The sequence below is a fragment of the Gymnoscopelus braueri genome (assembly GCF_963280865.1).
Source record: "Gymnoscopelus braueri genome assembly, chromosome: 19".
Lineage (NCBI taxonomy): Eukaryota > Metazoa > Chordata > Actinopteri > Myctophiformes > Myctophidae > Gymnoscopelus > Gymnoscopelus braueri.
In genome coordinates, this window is record NC_137621.1 from 33,785,774 (window position 1) to 33,807,822 (window position 22,049).

At 39.4% G+C, this 22,049-nt stretch overlaps 1 protein-coding gene across 1 annotated transcript; it reads right to left on the minus strand.

Annotated features, from left to right (window-relative positions):
* Positions 1 to 3,211: 3,211 nt before the first annotated feature.
* Positions 3,212 to 20,649, minus strand: LOC308075155 (transmembrane protein 87A-like). The gene is made up of 20 exons (XM_080414817.1): positions 20,498 to 20,649; positions 19,726 to 19,783; positions 16,882 to 16,979; positions 16,346 to 16,462; positions 16,003 to 16,050; positions 14,831 to 14,872; positions 13,746 to 13,863; positions 13,416 to 13,477; positions 12,542 to 12,725; positions 12,060 to 12,159; positions 11,132 to 11,225; positions 9,749 to 9,822; positions 9,244 to 9,350; positions 7,948 to 8,006; positions 7,522 to 7,625; positions 6,600 to 6,679; positions 5,807 to 5,871; positions 5,396 to 5,448; positions 3,957 to 3,987; positions 3,212 to 3,351 (listed from the first exon to the last, which is right to left on the minus strand). The coding sequence occupies exons 1-20, from the start codon at positions 20,600 to 20,602 to the stop codon at positions 3,310 to 3,312; spliced, it is 1,641 nt and encodes a 546-aa protein (XP_080270943.1). The 5' UTR covers positions 20,603 to 20,649; the 3' UTR covers positions 3,212 to 3,309.
* Between the last annotated feature and the right edge of the window lie 1,400 nt (positions 20,650 to 22,049).

The following is a 22,049-nucleotide window of genomic DNA, read 5'->3' on the forward strand; positions in this document are numbered from 1 at the left end:
GCAGTGGTTCTCAAACTTTTTCATGTCAAGGACCCCCAACGTGACACTTATTAGCCCGCGGACCCCCATTTGAAAAGATATGCCAGGGACCCCCATAAGAGAAGAGTTTTATGGCTCTATAGCAGTGATTCTCAACCGTTTTAATTTCAAGGACCCCCAGTTTGACATGCATTAGGGCCACGGACCCCCATTTAATGGCATTTATATCTCTGGGAACCCAATTTCTATTGTAAAATCAATGTTAATTTAACTCTGAGAGTGTACAAATGGAACCAAATGGACCCGTAAGGGTCCATTTGGTTCCATTTGTACACTCTCGGAGTTACAGACCCATAAGGGTCCATTTGGTTCCTAACTATCCATAATTTAGCTGGGGACCCCCTGGAACTCTCTCAAGGACCCCTGGGGGTCCCCGGACCCCACTTTGAGAACCATGGGTGTAAAGTAACTAAGTACATTTACTCAAGTACCGTACTTAAGTACAATTCTGAGGATTTCTTTCTTTAGTGGAGTATTTCCAATTTCCAATACACTTTTACTTCTCCACTACATCTCAGGGGCAAATATTGTAGATTTATATTTTTTATTACAAAACAGAGTAACCACTTCAGCCCATTACACTTATATACAGTACATTTCGGCCATTTAAAAATAGCCGATCTACAAGCTATGTGGATCATTCCAAAGAGCTTGTAGATATGCTATTTTCAAAAGATTTTTATACATTTGAAAACGTATTCTGCATAATGAGTTCTTTCTACTTTTGGTACTCAAGTAAATTTTGAATTCCGGACTTACTTGTAACAGAGTATTTCTACATTGCGGTATTGATACTTTTACTTAAGTAAAACAAAATTGAGTATTTTTTCCACCACTGTCCTCTAAACTAAGTATAAACAATTGATTGTGAAACAGAGTTGTAAGGTGGACAGTCAGATATTTTGTTACATAATGAGTTATTTTTGTTGACCCTAGCTATTTTAGGAGCATACTTTAAAAAAAAAGGTATTAAAATGGGACAGGTTAGAATGAAGTATCTAATTATGGAGCAATGCAATGTCATATGAATAGGAAAATTACACAAGAAAACAATGTTTTAATATAAAGTTTATTTTCAGGACAACATTTTGCAAAAAAGCCATACTCTATTGTTAGCATCACATTACATTGCAGACTCACATACCGATATAGGGCCTCATCTCTGAAATAAAAAATGTCTTGTATGACACTAACGAATAATAATAATAAAAAACAAAACAAATGAAGGAACTTAAAATATAAATTGACCACATCCACACATATTACAGTAGATTGCACAAGGACGGGAAAATGACTGAAGGCTGAAGGCAAAGTACTAATAAGTGGGTGCAAATACAATTTCTCTAGAGTCAAATGTATTTTGTGTTCCGTGTGGTGTTAGAAGTAGACCGGTGTGCACACCCAACCAAAATTGGGTATAGGTTCAGGACAAAATCAGTAAGATGGATGCCTGATGAAGATGCAGTACTGGTTGAAACGTTGCAGCAATAAAGGTTATGGGGGCACAATTCAGTCAGTGCGGAGAGTTTTTTCTTAGTGTGCCATAGTGGCTCATCATTATTCATGAACAATATACAGGACTTGATGCAACTACAGTACCCTTTGGCATTCAAACTAGGGCAACCCTGGTCACATTTTTCAATAAAGTATTATATTTACTGTGGTTACAGGTGCAGTAGGTCTGAGCCCCAGCTCTAGGTACCACAGCTTTAGAGAACATCCTCAATGATATTACAACTTTTACTTGACAGTCACTAACATGTGCAACGAGTTAAATTAATTAGTTAGCATGGTAACCAGTAAAGTGCAATGCAGCTAATCAAGCTTCATAGGAATGGACGGAATGAATAGACAATGACAAATGTGACTGACTGAAACTACCAACTGTATAAGTATCAATGACCAGGAGCAACTAGTAGTACAGTAGAACACAAGCAGTGACCTAGATTACAATGTCTAGTCACTTAACTGTATAAACATCATTTATAACCTGGTAGGCATAAACAGTAGGGGTTAGGCAGATGACTTGTTGATGTTCTGAGTAACTTGTTCAACCCGATTTATACTTTGATGCACGCCGAAAATAGCCGACCTACAAGCTCACAAACTGAGTCTATGGTCTATCCATATCGTGGACAGCTTATGGTCGGCACGACACCATGTTGTGCGACGGAGCATAAATTAGGCTTTAGTGTCTTTGTGTAGATGTAGACTGAGGCATTCATCTGTATGGAAGCTTTAAATCTACAGCAACAGAAGACATCTCTCTTTATGAAATTATGCCCCACTAACCATAGCAATTATCTAACCAAAACGATCATGTTTCTTGAAGACACCTCTGAACTATGTCAATACTCCCTGGTCATTACTTCCACACTTCAAGGATGACTGAACTGCACTTGCCTCTAACCGCCTTCCCTCCAACAGGGGGCTGAGACCTCCCGTAACCAAGGACATCATGACAGAGCACAGCAACACAGACGAATAATCCTTTTACCACACAGACGTTTCAACCCAGATGCTGCCCGAATGTAAAAACATGTCACCTTGCAAATTAGCACACTAATAATCTCTTGCAAAAAGTGTGCATTTGTAGCAGATGAAATGTCATCAGATTGTGCTGTCCTGTATTCTTTGATTTTCAACTACACCCCAGGCACAGAGTGCAGATCTTCACACGATATGGATAATACAAATCACACCTCTGCGAGCCCAGCCAACTCTTATTGTCGCACAATTTCATCTGTAACTTATCGGTCCTGTTGCTCTCAGCTTACCAATGAGTAACAGAATAACTCCGCTCAAAATTATTAAACTTAATTTAAAGATTGAAAACAAAATGTATGGAGGGAACAGGTGGCCATGAACACCGTTTTGGTTGTCAATTCATTCAGCTACACCTCATTCATTGCTGCTTCAAAAGAGATAGTTTTCTGTCATTCTTGCATCTTCACAACTTTACCCCGTACTCTTACCCCTTTTTGGATCATAAACTTAAATAAAAAAAAGTGTGAGAAAAGGAACATCTGCTCAGTAAAATCCTCAGAGTTAATTTAACTCTGAAAGTGTACAAATGGAACCGAATGGAGCCTTCCATTTGGTTCCATTTGTACACTCTCAGAGTTAAATGAACACTCTGGATTTTACAGTGTGACTGTGTCCCCATTATAATGATTATTTTTTTGGCTGTGACTTCCTTTAGCTGCGACTCATTCATTGTGGCCTCTGGGAAATTGCTTCCACTCTCGCATTATTCTCAGATCATTACATCTACTCCATCTTGGATCTCTCCATCTTGGTTTTAAGGATTTCCTGGAAAGAGAACAGAGATTAATGCGTGTGCGTGTGTGTTTAACACATTGGGTGCCAAAACCGTATATATACGGTTTTGCGCATACTAACGTTGAGTGCCAAAACCGTATATATACGGTTTTTGAAAAAAAAAAAAAAAAAATTTTTTTCCTTCACAGCAACAGGAAATATCACTCCTACAAGATTTAGACTCCAATCCACCTCCTGGTTAACTTATGACTTCAAAAACCTGTATCTCGGCTCCTGTGCACTTTTTTTTTTTACAATGTTAATTTAACTATTTTCGACTGGCTGCAACTATGGAATGGATTTCCGAATGTTTTAAATTTTTTCCCCCCGATTGTACGAGACCTGTATGTGTGTAATGAGGGGATCACCGTGAGGACGGTGATCACTGAAAATATTTTGTGACTACTTGAAAAAGGTTCAAAATGTTTAAAAAGTCCTGGCACTCAAAGTATAATATTTTAATAAACCTCTGGCACCCAATGTGTTAAGAGGAACAATATCACTGAAGAACTCGTTACCCTTGAGCCTTTTATTGGATAAAAATGTGACTGGAAATCATGGGACTACAAGGGGGGGGGAAGAGAAGGGTCTTTTACCTCTTCCTCGTCCAACATTGCTGGGAGGGCTCTGTGGAGAGAGAGGGTAAAAGACAGATTAATGTGAGGGAGGGAGCATAGCTATTCTCAACCTTTTTAATTTCAAGGAGCCCCAGTTTGATATCATCGCTGTCGGGCAGAAACCTTGTACTGTATCTCCATTATTTAATCTATATTATACTTCATTGTATTACAGTGTCACGCAAAGGTAGAGAAAATAGATGATCTACAAGCTCAAGGCATCACATCACGACAAGGTCTGAGCTTGTAGATCTGCTATTTTTGCAACTTGCGAAGGTTTTTGGAAGGTTATATACAGAGGTTGTGAATATGTAAGCCATAACACCTATTGTAATCAAACAACTTGATAAAAACCAAATGAATCAGTTTGCATTTCTCTGCTATTTTCGTTGAGAGACACAGTTGTACAATGTAGTATAAACTAACTACTTAAGCCTCATTAGAAAAAAAGGTAAAAATAGCCGATCTACAAGCTCACAACCACTTGAACCCCAACAGGCCTATTCCAGGGGTAACATTCATCAAACATAGCCGATCGGCTATTTTTGGCGAAGAGATTTGGTGTCGCCGGAAAAAGAACGTACAGTTCTAACTAAAGTCTGTTTTACTAAAGGTGGCTCTCCACCAAACAGACAACTACAGACTGGCAGTCGGATCCTACTTCGGATGATGTCGGACTTTCAGGTGTCCAAAAGTTCTGGTCGCCACACCGCACAAGCTATTGCAAACGGTCGGCCGACGGCACTTTGTTGAGCGCATGTGTCAGACGAAATCAGATGAAGTAACTCCCTATACCAGGAGGTGGCAGTAGTCTGCAGGGACCTGCAATCCTCAGAGAAGCTGAGGCAGCTTGGACCAAAACATAAACACTGAGCATTTTTGCGCTAGTCGTAGTACTGCTTTGCTTTGCAGTTGATCGGTATAGGAATTGAGAGTTGAGCATATGGTATCTAGTTCAAATGTGCAAACGGCAATGTATTTGCCTTATCTAGGCCTGCTCCTGCACCAGAAGCAGACGAGACGGAAAAAAAGAAAACTGACTTGCTCTGGCCAAATAAGCTAAACAGCCAACCAGGGAGCTCTCAGAGACTTTGCCCTCTCCCTCTCTCCACCACCCCACTGCTACCGACGGGCAGTAGCTGGCGGTAGCCGACCGAGCAAGTTTGGTCGGCTTTCAACGCTTCCCTACAACTTACGACCCGACACGACAGCGTGCACACCGCCCATTCGACCACAGACGCTTTCCAACACTTACCGCCGCCGACGTCGGTGCGGTGGAGAGCTACCTTAAGACTAGAGGGTTTAAGTGGTTAAGCTGGTGTGACAGCACAACATTCTGTGCAGAGAACATGGTTAAACCCCCAGACGGGAAGAAGTCAAAACATAACTCAAGTGTATCGTTTTCACTTCATACTCACACGTCAGCAACGGTTGTGGGAATGTTCTCCTCGACCCATTTTAGGTCTTCATCCTGTCAAGAGCACATTATGCACCATTAATTATTAATGGATTAATGGAACACTAAACAGATGGATGTAGATCACGTAGATATGAAAGATTCATTAACCACTTAAACCCTGTATACTTTGTTCACCGGGGTCCCCCAGGGCTCTATGTTCGGTACCCTCATTTCTTTCCCTCTACACAACATCTCTTCGGTGAAAATAGCCAGTCTACAAGCTTGTAGATCGGCTATTTTCATGGAATGTTTGGCTATTATTATGACACACACAGAATATGGACACTAGGGTTCATGTGGTTAAGAAGTGACCAAGCTGACAGCTGCAATTACAAAATTCCCTGGGGAAGAGGGGTGGAGGACAACCCACCTCTTTACTCAGCAGTTTCTGGGAGCCATTTGTGTCTGGCTTTGAGCCTCTCATTTTCATCCCCTCTGAAAGAAAACATTTAAATAAAGCCAGATAAATGTTTGAAATTGTATCATTTCACGATTCTTTTGGGGGGAATTGTTTTCCTATTTTCAGAAACTACAATAGAACACTACACCTAAGCTGAACGAATCAACCTTGGAGCATAATTATGTCAGTTCAATGCCAAATTTCCTGAACAGACATGGGCCAAATCGTATTTGTTGTTCAAGATTAAAGCTTTCTTTATTGTTTTGTCTTGTGTACAGGTGCGAAGAGTAACATTATTTTGTTCTGGTTCCTCAGACATTGCAGCAGCATTAATAATAGTAATAATAATGGTAAACATATACAATAATAAGGATCGAGAAAGAGAACAGCTACAGTTTGACTGTGGTCCTAGCGCTTATGGTACTTGAAGATGCTGTGCGTTCTTACTCGTGGGTTATAAACATCTATTATAAACATCTGTGTGAGTGTAAAAGCTGGTAAGTGATCATCTGTGCCAGTGTCTTTGGCATTGATGTGCCAGGTGGATGGTGTCTACTGCACTTAACATTGCAGAGTGTTCGAAAGTTCATGCCACTTGGAAATCAATTTAGCAACCAACACAATTTATTTTGGAATACTATTTGATTGATGTCTGGTAGGGAGTAATGTAAAATTTGTGCTGATTTGAATTTGGGGAATGATAAGCGAGCACTGACTGGTTAATGAATGATCCCACCGTGGAGGAGAGATTTATGACACTTACCAAAAGCCTCATTCAACATGGGCTCCTTGGCTTCTTCCTCTTCATCATCATCATCATCAATCAGAGGGGAATGGGAGAACCTATGAGACAACAGAACAGAGTGTCAGATGCATGTGAACAACTGGGCCTTAAACCAAAGCATGCTGGGAAAAAAGGACATTCACATCAGAGTAGTTTCAAAATATCCATGCAGTAAAATCCTTAGTTTCAATATATCCATTCGTAACTCTGGGAGTGTACAAATACCAAATAACCAAATACACTTGGTTAATTAACACAGAGTCATTTACTTTGCATCAGAAAAATGTCCTGTGCTGGATTGAACTGCCCTGCAGTGTTAATGTTTTGACAGCAAATTCTGAACTAGTTTTAGTCATAGTCTTTTGAATAAAGTTTCATTTAGTTTTAGTCATATTTTAGTCATCTGAAATGTTTTAGTTTTAGTCTAGTTTTAGATGACTAAATATCATATCATCATCAAGATTTTAGTCGACTAAATCTATAGTTGATTTTGTCAACAAAATAATATTCTGGCGGGCCTTGATGACATCGTAATGCCCGATTTTACACTTGGTTGCATGCTGAAAATAGCCGATCTACAAGCTCACAACGCGTCACAGTGCGATGCGTTTTGAGCTTGTAGATCTGCTATTTTCAGAGCGCAACACCTGAGCGCAACCAAACATAAAATGTTCTACTGGATCTCTACTGGATCTCTTCTCCACAAGTTCCTCCCTAACATTTTAGTCTAGTTTTTAAGAAATTGTCAATATATTTAGTGTTAGTTTCAGTCATCATAGCTTAGTTTTTATTTAGTTTTCATCAGTGAAAAAAGGTAGTCGACGATTTTTTTCCGTCATAGTTTTAGTTGACGAAATTAACACTGCTGCCCTGTGCAGTCCAGGTGTGATTGAGCACTGACCTCTGGTTGTTAGCAGAGGGTCTCAGCAGCACCATGATGACCAGCAAGATGGTGGAGAACAGCAACCGCCAGAAGGCGTCGTCCACCCACAGGTCCCTCCAGCCCTGACCACAAACAACAAACATTTAATTCATTTCATATATATTGTACTATTTATGAATTCATTTACCCAATGAACTGAGACTCATGGTATTTTTTTTTTTTTAAATCAAAATACAATACACCCCATATGGGGTGATAGTCATCAAGATGTCACAATTCAATTGTATTATTTTAATGCTTCTTGATCCACTCAGAAGCATGTAACAAACATTAAGTGCTCCTTTCATCTCTCTCTCTCTCTCTCTCTCTCTCTCTCTCTCTAGCTCTCTCAACAGTAGACAGGAGAAATTGTGGTAATAAATTATGGAAAACAAGCAAACTGACCGTTTGACAGCCAACCATCTTGAAGACTTTGGTGGTCCAAATGATGAAGATGATGGAGGCTGTGGTCACACAAATAAGCAGCTGTTAGATTTTTCAGCCAAATATAAACAATGCTTACAAACAAACAAAAAAACACAGGCGATATCCAACCAATGTAACCAAAATAAGGTTACTGGCTAAGATCTTTGCATGGTTTCAAATTCTGCTAAATAATCACAAGACCTCAGGAAAAGAGACTGAATCTCCACAATGTCAGGAGGAAAGGACAATATTTTCCAACATTAAGTATAAGGATACAAGAAATGAAAAGCCTTATGATTGATTATGGCAGTATTATGGTTCTGCTATATTCATTTCTATATTCAGTTCGATAAAAAAAAAAGGTACAAAACCATGTAGGTTAAAGTGGATTTTAATTACGACTATAGGGATTGTATGTTTTGCCCCATTCTGTTTTTTTATTTTATTTTTTTCAAAATAACTCGAGAATGGATGGTCAAATTTTCATTAAACTTGGTGACAATGGCTACCCAAAAGAGGTTATTAACATCTGGGCCAAAAAGGTTAATGTCATTAATGAATTGTCATTAAACTGGAATGACCAGTAGGCTGCCCGGAACAGATTATTCACTTTTGGGTCGAAAAGGTCAGAGGAAAAGTCATAATCCAAATGCCATCATATCATATCATGCCATCATATCGTCGCAATTATTTTTTTCTCCCAGTTTTAGACATACAAAGTTTTCATTCGACAGCAAAGATAGCATTTGAGGTGGAAATGGTATATTGACAAACTGCATTCTTCTCGTGACTTTGTGTAGAAACAGTATTTATTCTCCTGGTATATATTAAGTATTCCAAGTACTGTATAAAGCACTGGTTCTCAATATGGGGTCCGGGAACCTCCAGGGGTCCTCGAGGGGGTTCCAGGAGATCCCCCAAATCAACTGATAGTTAGGAACCAAATGGACCCTTACAGGTCTGTAACTCAGAGAGTGTACAAATGGAACCAAACAGATTCCCATAAGGGTCCGTTTGATTCCATTTGTACACTCTCATAATTAAATGAACTCTGAGTGTCGATCAGAGTCTCAGAGATGACAATCGAATCAAATGGGGGTCTGTGACCTAATGCATATCAAACGGGACTCCTTGAAAAAAAGAAAAGAAAAGAGAATCACTGGTACGAAGCACTTTGTCCAACGTGTAATCTACATGCATGGCGATGCATATCTATCATCACCTCTATCATCTGGAGGACAGAGGAGCAGCTGTTCCTGATCCAAAACAACTCACCCACAACAGAGAAGATGAGTGTGTTGGTGAAGTGCTGATACAAAGAGAGTTTCACTACATTCCTGCGGAGCTTCAGGAGTCTAGTAGTCTGGGATAGACTGATGAAAATGTAGACACAAGTTAAGGAGAACGGAAATACTTAACATGAAAAGGCTACACATGAACTACATGAAAAGGCTATACATGAACATATTTCATGGCTTGTATTAACAGCCTATTAAACATACATATAGCCACTCTACAAGCTCGTAGATCTGCTTTTTTTCTTTCTTTCCTTTTTAAATGTTTTTATATTTTCGCACTATAATGACATGGCCAAAATAGGGATGCCAGGTTGAAATTGACCAGGGCATCTCTGCTTTGTTTAGACAGGACAATGAAGGTAGGCAGGTAAACAGTACAGTGAAAGGTGGGATAACACAACAAAGGTCCATGAGCCAGATTTGCAGATTTGAACCCAGGACTTTGCAGTTATCCATCCCTCCTGACTGCTGTGTAGAAGGATATCCACCACATCACACAGGAATCAATGAGAGACAGGCTAAGATTAGCCACCAAGGCAACCGTGCCATAGAAACCCTGGATATGAGAGAGAGAGAGAGAGAGAGAGAGAGAGAGAGAGAGAGAGAGAGAGAGAAAGAGACAGACAGACAGACAGACAGACAGACAGACAGACAGACAGACAGACAGACAGACAGACAGACAGACAGAGAGAGAGAGAGAGAGAGAGAGAGACAGAGACAGAGGCATAGAGAAAGAAAGAGCACAATTAATAAAAACTGTTCTGCACAAAATCCTGTGTGTCCTGTGCGCTCACAGCACAAAACTGCATTTCCAAACAGAATGCAATGAACGCTCTTGAATTTCCAAAAGAAAGCTTAGGGGAAATTAGAAATGTTTATGGAAAATGATTTGTGAACTATAGCTGCAGCGTGTCTGTGCATAATGGCATGGATTTAAAAACATGCTTCTTATCACTTACAAAATATCTTTTACATAAACTCCATTTGGGATTTTAAATACAATTCAGTCCAGAATACTGTCAAGAATACAGTCAAATATGCAATACTCCATCTTGTGAAAGCTGATCTTAATTACAAACTGTATCAGTCGTGTCACATTACAAATATGCTATTGTTTATGGATTTAAGATTTTACAGACAGTTGATGGTGCCTTCATTATGCTGCATTTGTTAATGTACATAATTACTTTCTGACTGATGAAATACAAGATACAGCCTGCAAGTAGGTCTGAAGGATAAAAATCTGAAAGTGGGTGAGAATTGGGGCCCTGTCTACCGTGGGCAAATGTTTCATGTTTCATGATGTAAAATGCAACTGCACTTTCAACTATGTTCAGTGTTTCTCAAATATGTTATTAAACAAGTAAGACCTTTCAGGACTTGTGGCAGTCACCAGGTAGGTCTATAGTTATGACATTTTGTTATTGCCATAGATACGGACATTGTCTTGCAGGCTGAATGGAGGGCATTCAGTAGGCATTCATCCTTGCATAACATAGTGTAACCAAGGGATGGTATGCCCCAGGAAAGAAAAGGTGAGTGTGGTTCACTGCAATAGAAAAGGCCACACACAATACGTGCATGATGCTCGCACTCGGGTGCACACACTCACACTCAAATGTTTTATTCATTAATATAATTCCTGAATTGTAGCTTTAAGTTAGGGTGAACTTGAAACACGAGCGTCCCTAGCGATTGCTTTGTGTCATCTGATCTATTATCCGTATAAAGATTGATTTCTGCTTTAGGTTTCATGTCATGTGTTATTACTCAACAAAAATAATGTATTTTCAACTGAAAAAAAGTGTTGATGTTTAAATCAGAGTCACCAGTAGTTTTTTGTGAACAAAATAATGGATACTTACACCTGTGACTCTTAGTACGCCTTCCACAGAGGAGAAGAGCAGGTAGAGGAGTCCCACGGCCACTAACCGATGTACCGTAGTACCTAACCTGGGCCTGGAGGAGCAGAAAACGCCAAAAGTGGTTAATTATTAGGCCGTCAGTATCGATATGTTTTCGGTTAATTGCCCAGCCCTATTAATCATCCAGTTCAGGTCACTGTAATGCTTAGTGCATTAAAGAAGTGATGAATTAGCAATGAGTGGATGAGTTCTGAGGTTAGACAATGAAGACAAGTTACTTTAGTCTTCATAGTAGCGGAGGTTAACGGAAATCTCACCTTTTCAGTTACACTGGGTTTTAGGGTTTGGGCTTGAGAGTATTTCTAGCCCTCTCTTTATTTCCCTTGAGCTCTCCTATATGTGCTCCTTGGCTTCAGTTTGGTATACTTATAATACTTTTTTTTTTTTTAATCTTAAAAAGAAATACTGTGCAACTTTTTCAATTAACCAAAGTTATTTTTGATGTAATGTTTCACTGGTTTATTGTTCACAATAATCATAAAAGTGTGTTTGTTTGTTTTTTACAAACATCAATGAATACCGTTTCTGACAATGTGTTGTTATGTTTCAACAACAACGGAAACAAGTTCGCAAGGACTTTTTTGGTCGGACCTTTTAGACAAAAGTATTATAAATGTAACTGTGTTGTTTTACATTCTTTTGCCTAATAAAAATTTCAATCAAAAACATATACTGTACTCGGGCACTTAGACCCTGTAGCATTCGTTTTGGAGCAGCATAGCTCAATGATATATGGACAAATGCTTAATGGAGTTACGAGAGGCGTCGCCAACAAAAAGTTGACTAAAATGAATATGACAAAAATAAAGTTTTCCCCCAATGTGAGAAGAGTCTGCTGTATTTTAAAGAAGAGTGTATTTTGACTCACTTGACAATGCCGTAGCCAAGACTGACTATGAGCACCAGGATTCGAGCTAGCGACCTCTTCAGAGCAGAGAGCAGCTCTGCAAAAATCACAGCACCTTGAACTGTGTAGGGAGAAATAAATACAAAATATTTTTAAAAGGATTAATTATATAACGACACAAGTTAATTTAGCTTGGTTTGGTTCTTGACTCTACTGTACCTCTCCTGCAGTGTTTCATTCTTACTGCTGTTGATGATAGAATTTCCCTTCGGCGATCAAAACAAGTTTACCTTATCTTATAAAATAATTGCTGACATATAAACGAAAATGTGCTGTGTGTACTGTGCGATGGGATTATAGCTCACACACTGTGAGCTATGTCTATTTTATATGACATAGTCTTCAGTGGTATTGAAATGCTGAGAAATTACCCAACATTTAGATTACCGGTACTATTACTATTACTATTACTATTGCATTCAGTATTTTGAAGTGTGACAGACCGTATTCTCCTCTGTAGCGGATGCTTTGGTACACAGAGTAGAACACTGCTTTCTCCAACATCCCAAGGATAATGACAGCACCAATCCAGAACTGGATCCGCAACAAATCCCTCCAATAGCAGGCAGACCAGAAGAGCCAGAGAGCCCCGAAGAACACATACACAATGCACATCACCATGAAAAACTGTGGAACATAAAGACGGAATAAATGCTCAACCCTCATTATGCAGCTCAGGTTGTGTCTTTAGAAATGCACCGGTGGCCTTTTGTTAAAAATGCACAACAATCGATTCTTGTTTCCGTTAAATGGAGTAGGGGATTCCTGCATTACAGATTACAGAGCTCTCTAGTCCTTTAGATATTCAGAGTGCTTGAAGCAATGGCGTTCGAAAATTCAGAGCGCTGACTGACCCTGAGTGAAAAGCTGGGGTTTCTGACCATCTGAATATTTGCGACAACAATGAAAATAATTGCAAAATGCAATCGTTTTGGCTCATCACGTGGATCTATGTGTAACTAAACAGGTTATAATACTGTTTTTATACATGAATTAACGTTCAGTTTAATGCATTTCAAAAGACAAAAATCGAAAACGACCCAGACCGCTATGATATCGGACCAGATTCGGTGTTGCCATTTTTAGGTCTATTTATATTTTAAATGAAACTTTAAACACAGGAATGCAAGACAGTGTAATTTTACTTATTAAAGCAGACATTATTGATTTAATGACTATTTGAGAAAACAAGAAAGTTATAAATATGTATTGTTCATACCTTATAGGATTAGGTATAAGCTTCATCTTTGGGTACATTAGAGAATCTCAGCATTTAAAAAAACAACTATTCATAATATTTGAGAAAGTTCAACGCACCATCATCAAGGGCCAGTCTGCAGGAGAGGAGTAGTCATTAGGTCCCTTCATCTCCACTTTCACTACAAAGACACAAAACCAACACTTTGATACTCTTAGTATTGTGCATGGAAACCATTGTCTGTGACCAGGGGTGTACTGCCGGTAGGGCAAAGTGGAGCGCCACCAGCTCAGAAAGGTTTATCTTATCTTATGTTGATTATACACATGAGGTGTTGGGAGTCAAAATCACCATGTAAAATACAATCCTCTCTCCCATGTAGTAAATGCATCAAAGACAATTTTATCTGCTGTACAAAAATGGCTGACGACGAAGGTAGTGCTTCTCACTTGTGAAAGCGAAGTTGGGGACCTCAGAGATGTCATCTTCCCCACGTAACATAGGCTGCACCTTCACTATGAAGAGATACGGACTGTCTTCCCATGACTTTGCCACCGCACCTATGTCCTGCAAGAGAGATGTTCTGTGAGCTTAATTTTTATACTAATAGAATTACCGTAATGTACAACATAAACACTGGATATTCAATTGAAACAAATTTCGACAAAATATATATTGTTTTTGTATAAATTAACCTTTTCAATATAATGGTCCTTCTACATTCTGAGAAGATTACAACGTACTGAGTGATCCAAGTGTACACATCCTAGCAAAAACATAATATATTCACCCCCCTTTTTCTCCCAATTTAATGTTTCAGTCAATTCCCACTTTCCCTTGTACTGTAGTCCCTTGTCGCTGCTGACCCCTACTGGTTCGTCTTAGGGAGGGTGTAGGCAAGCATGTGTTATCTGTGATGGCACCAATCCGCTTTCTTTTCACCTGGAGGCGTTTCACTGGGAGGACATCATGTACGGAGGAACACTCAATTCCTCCCAGTTCAGCTCCTTACTGAACAGGCGCCAAAACACCCTGTGCAAGTCTAGTGCAGTGACAGAGATCACCCTCCCCACCTGGCTTCCCACCTTGGAACACTGGCCATGTTCGATGGGACGCACAGCCAAATCAGATGCACCGCGGAGGACTCAAACTGCTAGTCTCCGCAGTGGTGGGCAGGAACTTTATCTCTGCTCAACCCGAAAGCCTTAGGGGCTCACCGGTTGAGCAGCTAATAGTAATAATCTAACGTGTCATTTTGGTTTATTTCCACACTAAAATAAACACTGATGAGCCCTCTGGAAATAATTATCTGGTGTGAGAGATGCCTCCTTGATAACCTCAGTTACATAACTAATATAACTGATATAAGTTGTTTCTTTCAAGGTGCTTACCATATCCTACCACCCTGAAAAGTGCCAAAATATACTTACGGCTATACAAAAATGTAGTTTCGGCTACATGCAAAAACATTTTCTTATACACAGATAAACTGTTAAGCCATAACATAGATTGTAGTATAATATCATTGTCTTACCGGCTTGTCTGGCCAAGTAAAGGTCTGATTTGATGGGTCACTCTAAACAAAGCAAAGGTCATGTGAATGTACAGTACAGGGCAAAAGATAATGCTTTTTAGTTTTTGTGAATTTCTGTGCTTCAGACACAACTAGCTTCACCAACATGGATTAAAGCTGCAATCTGAAATGTTATTTTAATGAATAACAATATTTTTTAATGCATGTTAATATAATATAGCTGGTACATCTGCAGTGGTTGGAGGTGGTCTCCCTACTCTTCCTTTGAAAATGTTAGAGACCATGGAGTCACCTACTGGTTGACAAGTAGTACTACCTGAAGCTCATAAGGGACATATCCTCCCTGGCCAAGCAGGGATTCTGTCTTTGGAGAGCAGTGTTTGTCTTTTGACTTTAGTTTAACAGCCCAAAATATACTCCCAGCCAAAGTGGGCTAGCCCGTTTTATACCCCGGGGGAAATAAACTGGACTAGCCCAGAATATTCCCTGAGGTATAAAACAGGCAAGCCCACTTTAACCCCCGGTATAATTGTGCCGGGGGTATATTTTGGGCTGTTGACCGGGTAGGACAAAATTTACAGATTACAGCTTTAAGTCTAGTCATGAGCCTTGATATTGTTTTTATTCAGAGACAGTAGGACAGAGACAAATAGGGAGAGAGCTGACCTGGAAACCAATGTGCCCTATGCACATTGGTTTCCAGGTCAGCAGGAAGAAAATGTTTGTTCAGAGAGAGTGGTTCTTATCATCACTGGATATGTCCAACGAAATATCTATGAAGGATGAAGCTAAAACCATGTGTACTGTATGTAACTGGCTGTTAATCCGACTATAATTCTACAAAACTCTGTAGTGTTGAGGTGGTGGTGAGGCCAAAATGTGTTCTGCCTGGTTCTCCTCAGTGGCTGGAGCAATTGATTTGAATTTGCACACAGCCATTGACCATTACCATGTGCACGGAACAGCGAAGCCCGTTTTTCTATTTCACCAAATCTCAGCTGTTTATTAGCGTTTTTGTGTCAAAGAATGTCGCTATGGTTATGGCTGCCCAGCTGTGGGATGGCCTCGCGAGCTATGGGACGAACTGCCTCCCGGGTTGCCAGATCATGTGCGCATATCCCCCCACGGGTATGGACTAGTATTAATAATGCATCAGCAAGACAACCACTGACCTTTGGGCTGGAGAGTGGTTGGTACGGATTAAACTCTGTGTAGTACACCTGATAGAGGGAAAACGGGAAAAGTGGAATATATTATACATCAAAAATATGTTTTTGTTCTGTAATAGAACATCTTACGTGCGTATGTGCTTGTGTGCGTACATGTGTTAGGTTTCAATTTGTGGATAAAATGATTTTTTTTCATATATGAGCGACAATCTGCATGATGCAAATTCAAAATGCCCTGTTTAGGAGGCCAACTGCAATATTTTTTCTTTTCAAATACAAATTTGCATCCTCAAGGTTTTGAAATGGAAGTATCTACTGGATGTCAGTGTATGTCAAACCGACATACCTTTGGTAAGAAGAGAGAGGAGCAGTTGTCAAAGAACATATAACCCTGGCTGTAGTAACCACTCCAGCCATCTCTCAACATGTGTTCCAGTCCAAACATGCTCATGGCTTTGTTGTCCTGCAGAGGAAAGAAAATACAAAAATATCACCTCAACTTCCTCAGCCTTGTTATATTATGGGTGTATATTTTGTTTATACTGTACGTATATTACATGTTATGCAGTAAAGTTGACAGTATCATAATAATATGATGTATTAATACTGTAGTTAATTATACTGCACTTGTCATTATATCAAAAGATGTAGTTTCAAGACATTAATGAAAGTTGTTATATGAAAGAATGACACTGGAATAAATGTGTTTGCCGTGTACAGTATGTGAGTGTGTGTTGTACAGTAGGCTGTGTCAATGCGTCTACTGTATGTGAGTATGTATGTACTGTATGTGTTCATATAAGCTAAATACCTGAAAAGTAAAGTGAATTATGTTGTGTATTATTTGCTTTCATGACAAACCAGTTTGAAGTGTGTACTCACAGGCGTGTTAAAGACTTCATTGTAGCACACAGAGGAACGTAGATACCAGCTGATGTTAATAGACAGGTTCCCATCACATGAGGCCAGATCACCCTGGACTGAATCACATGATTTACATTCAGTGAGAAAGGAGGATCCATGAAGGGCATGCATTCATTAAGACAAAATACACATTTTGTGTGGATACATTGAGGATTTTTATGTGTACATTAGGATTAGGAGAATACAATATGGAATATCATTCATTTTCAAGTTACTGTAAATTCTGATGCACAATCATTCTGCATATCTCAGTGAATCGAGCACAGAATTAACACGACCAAGGTCAGGGTTTCAATTACCACTGAGGCAGTCCATACTAAAATGTATGTCATGATACTTTCTGGTTTAAAGCATCCACAGAATGGCATGTTGTTGGCAGGCAACCAACCAAGCACAACATGTTAGTATAACAAATTGTTCTCAATGTGGATCGATGAAGATGATCTAATAAGGAGAATAAGGCACTTAAATCAAGTCAAAATAATGGTGCCTTTCATAAATTCTATATGAACACTGACAGAAATAAGTGGTTGATGCTCACCATGATGACCACCCAAGATAGAAATATGCACACATACTATGCAGTGCACTAAATGGCATGTATTGATGTATCTTTCTTAGCATGCAGCCAAACATTGAGAAACAAGCTACCAAAAGCATAGGGTACAAAGGTCAAATAACAAATGCCCAATCGATACAATTTACAACAATTACAACTTTTGCATTTAACAGTCGCTCTTATTATGTGCAAGATCTGCGTAAGTAGCATGAAACCAAGTCAACGAATGACAGGTAACAAATACTCTTTAGTCCCTCAGGAATGTTAATGAAAAGATAGAGAAGCACTAAATAAGATATGGGCAAAGGTGTTTTTTTAATAAGACTGGAGAACATTCTGGCATATTAAGTAGAGGTGGAATGTGAGGGACAACTGATATCTTAGGAAGCAGCCAAACAGTGAAAAACAGGACAACTACCGTATTTAAATCCCAATAACCAAAGACTATCTACAAACAGCACTATGTGGGGAAGAATAGACATTTTCCCCCAAACTATTGTAAATACTAGGCAACAGACCAGGTATTTTCCTAAATGATACATCGTTGCATGTAGCTCACAATCCGTGTTTCATGTCCTACCCGGGATTCAAACCCGGGTCTCCTGTGGCCCCCGTGTGGGACACCAAACGTCTACCTCTCTTTCCAGAGGGAATCCCCACAACTTGGCCAGGGGAGAAACGGCACATATGAGCTTCGGGCAGTACTACGTCTCAACCAGCAGGTGTCCTACCTGACACCAGGTTCAAAATGTCTTTCTTTAGATGCTTTCTAGAATTCTAAAATGAGACAAAATGCTGTGTAGCTCAATGGATGAGCACTGTTAGGATTAGAAGACAAGACATATTTATGTACTCGCCTATATTAAAGTTAATGGTGGCAGACATGTGTGCCTCTTAATTGGGGGTCGGCCTACATGAGGCTTTGACCCATTTCGTCCATACATGGGCATAAAAGTATGTCCATCTTGTCCCTTTTTTGACCATATATGGACACATTCTGGGTCTGGCAGAACCAGGTCTCCTCCTGGTCTTGTTTTTGCTCCATGGGCAAGTTTTGGATAAAGACACACTGTGCCCATGCAAAGTGTGACGCATTTGGCCGATCCATGCTGATTTTGGAACGTAGCCAGGGAGCAGGGACACAGTCGTAAATTATGCTATCCAATGTGAATTTTACCAAGAGGTATTACTCAAGCTGACATTTAATCAAATGTTTAACAGTCTGTGCATTCCTTGAGCCTCTGCATTTCCTCTGTATTCACTCAGCAAAAAAAATGCTATTTGTAAAATGAACATAAACATATTATTATAAAATAGACTTGTTTTAAAATAGCAATTTTTATCCTGATAAAATATCGAAAGTGATATATTACTAGAAATTAATCACAGGCTGAAGAGAAGTCACTTAAAGGCTATTGCTGGAAATACACCTGTGACTATTTTCCCTGTCATGCTGATGCAACATTGTTATACCCATGTCAAATAGGAACTAGATGGGTGGGGTTTACCACACACAGTGTGTTCCTACAGTTCATGTCAAACATGACCAAACAGAAAGATTAGGTAAACATGGGAAGGTATTTCAAGCCTGATACTATCTGAATCGTCTCCATGTAGTACTTACTCATCTTGTGTATGCATATTCAAACAAATACTACCTAGACTATTTAAACAGGTCTGGTATATGTATTAGTTTGAAAAGCTATATTTGTGGCTGGTGCACATAAATCATGACATACTTCATGTGTGGGGGCCTTTGTACATTATTGATCAGAAAAGAGTGAAGAATGACAGGTAAGAGCAGGTAGTGCAAGGCAATGCTGTGTGTGGTAGAAATGCAAATGCTTAGGATCTGGATTTGAATTGAGCACATCACATGAAAACACATGGTAACACTTATAATGGCCATTATGGTCGGGCAATCAGACATCCCTTAACCACTTAATCCCTATTCTATACTTTGGCAATTCAAATAGCCAAAGTGAATCAAGCACAACAGATCTACAAGAACGATGCAATGCGTTGTGAGCTTGAAGATCTGCTATTGTTTTGTTTTTTTTACTTGTGGGAGACAAATTGAAAAATGTTGGGACACCAGGGTTAAAGTGGTTAATGTTTCAATAAATAATACAGGAAAAAAATCTGGACAATCATGCCCTTCCCCATGTTAAATTGACCAAAAACAAACCGTGATCACCGATGTTTAATTATTTGACAAACTGTCAAGTCATCCTAGTACTTACACTTCATGAAGATAGTGGTGTTGGCGTATAACGTCTTGCGGAACACAGCATCTTGTGTCTGGAAATGCAACAGGACAAAATAAATAAATCAATAAGCTATTGTTTGGGGTTTGAAGTCCCTGCTGCCTCAGTGGCATAGTGTGTGCATTCACAGATGGATAATAACACTGTCACTTCTCCACATTGATTTGCCACCAGTGCCATTAAATGTACTGTATATAGACACATCTTAAGTGTGGGAGGACCACTTGTTCTTTATCCCTTAAACCAGTGGTTCTCAAAGTCCAGGGTCTAGGGACTCTCAGGGTTCCTTTGGGGGGGTCTAAATTGACCCTTACAAGACTGTAACTATGACAGTATACAAATGGAAGGTTCCATTTGTATACTGTCAGAGTTAAGGTGGGTCCTTGAAATTTCAAAGTTTGAGAACCACTGCCTTAAACGACCATGCAAGCTTTAGCAGGGGGGATTCCTCAGGCAAGTAATAATAACAGCTCGGGTATACAGCTGTATTATTATGACTTGCCTAGCCTAAGCTTTATTGAGCCTAAATGCACATGTATGTTGTTTGTTGTGTGACATAAAGTGACAACCACAATGCACAGTGAGTGTCATATGATTGACAGGTGCTCTTCATCAAGAGGTTGGGCGATCCAACACAGTCCTCCTTGGTAGCAACACTAGCTAGCGCTTTGCTATGGGTGATAACTCCCATGGTAATTCCCGAGAGGCAACGTTAACAAAAGGACACAAACGACAGTAAAACACTCACCGCGTTGATCTCGACATTCCACAAGGACACCTCTGCTGCGGTTCCGGCACGGAAAACTAACGTAAAAAGCAGCGCACGTACCCAACGAGCCGTAGCATCTGGCATTTTCTATTTGTGTATCTACTGTATACCAATGGCAGTCACCGCGTCCAGCTGGGTTGCACCTCAGTGTAGTACTCGCATCCACCACGAGAGGGCGACACCCGGTTGACTGAATTCATCGTACGTTTACCGTTTGTGCCTCTAAAGGTAGAATGAGAATGACTCAAATAAACATGTTTGTTTATAAACACCAGCGGAGCGGTGTAAAGTAACTAAGTACATTTACTCAAGTACTGTACTCAAGTACTGTACTTAAGTACAATTTTGACGTATTTTTTACTTTACTTGAGTATTTCCAGTTTTCAGTACTTAAACTTTTTTCTACTACTCCACTACACCTCAGAGGCAAATATAGTACTTTTACTCCTCTACAATTATTTGACAACTTTAGTTACTAGTCACTTTTTAGATGTAAATTATGATATAATGAAATATACATGAACCGCTTCAGCCCTATTTTATACATAGACTATTTGAAAATAGCCGATCTACAAGCTCACAACGTGTGGCAATGTGACGCATTGTGAGCTTGTAGATCTGCTATTTTCAAACATGTTAGTACTTTTACTTTTGGTACTTAAAGTATATTTTGATGCCAATACTTTTGTACTTTTACTCAAGTAACATCTTGAACACAGGCCTTTTACTTGAAACAGAGTATTTCTACATTGCAGTATTGATTCTTTTACTTAAGTAAAACATGCGAGTACTTTTTCCACCACTGATAAACACCTGCACACTAGCAGGGACAGCTCCACTGGTCAGCAGTAGTGGTCACAGTAGTTAAGCACAATTCTGAGGTACTTTTACTTTACTGAGTATTTACATTTTGGATACTTTATACTTCTGCGGTACTCCACTACACCTCAGAGGCAACTATTGTACTTTTTAAACCACTACAATTATTTGACAGATTTAGTTACTTGGCACATTTAGTCACTAGTTACTTGGTTGGCAGGTTTAGATGAAACCCAATCCTACAGTAGCCCCAACTCTTCTTTTGTTTTTACGAGGGTGGAATCTACGTGGTAATATACTACCATCTTCTGGAATAAAATTTTGGGAATGTTTTACAAAACGTTTAAAGCTGCAATCCAGGACTGATTTTAATGAATAAAATGTTATTTTACATAATCTGTATGGTAGAGCATATTATACAAAATGTTGGAGGTGGTCTTCCTACTACCAGGAAGAAGACCACCTACTCTTCTATTAAAGGTAGTGCAATTGTTTGTGGAGAAAATGTTAAACCTCTATATTCCGATACTCTGGGCTGCCAACTTTTCAGAAAACCTTGGAGTGATTCAATTCACTGTATCACATTTCAGAAGCTGTCAAATAATTGTAGAGGAGTAAAAAGTACAATAATTGTACCTTTTTACCCTGCTTATTTAAGTCACTCTGGAAAAGAGCGACTACGGTACTAAATACCAATAATAATCACATATTT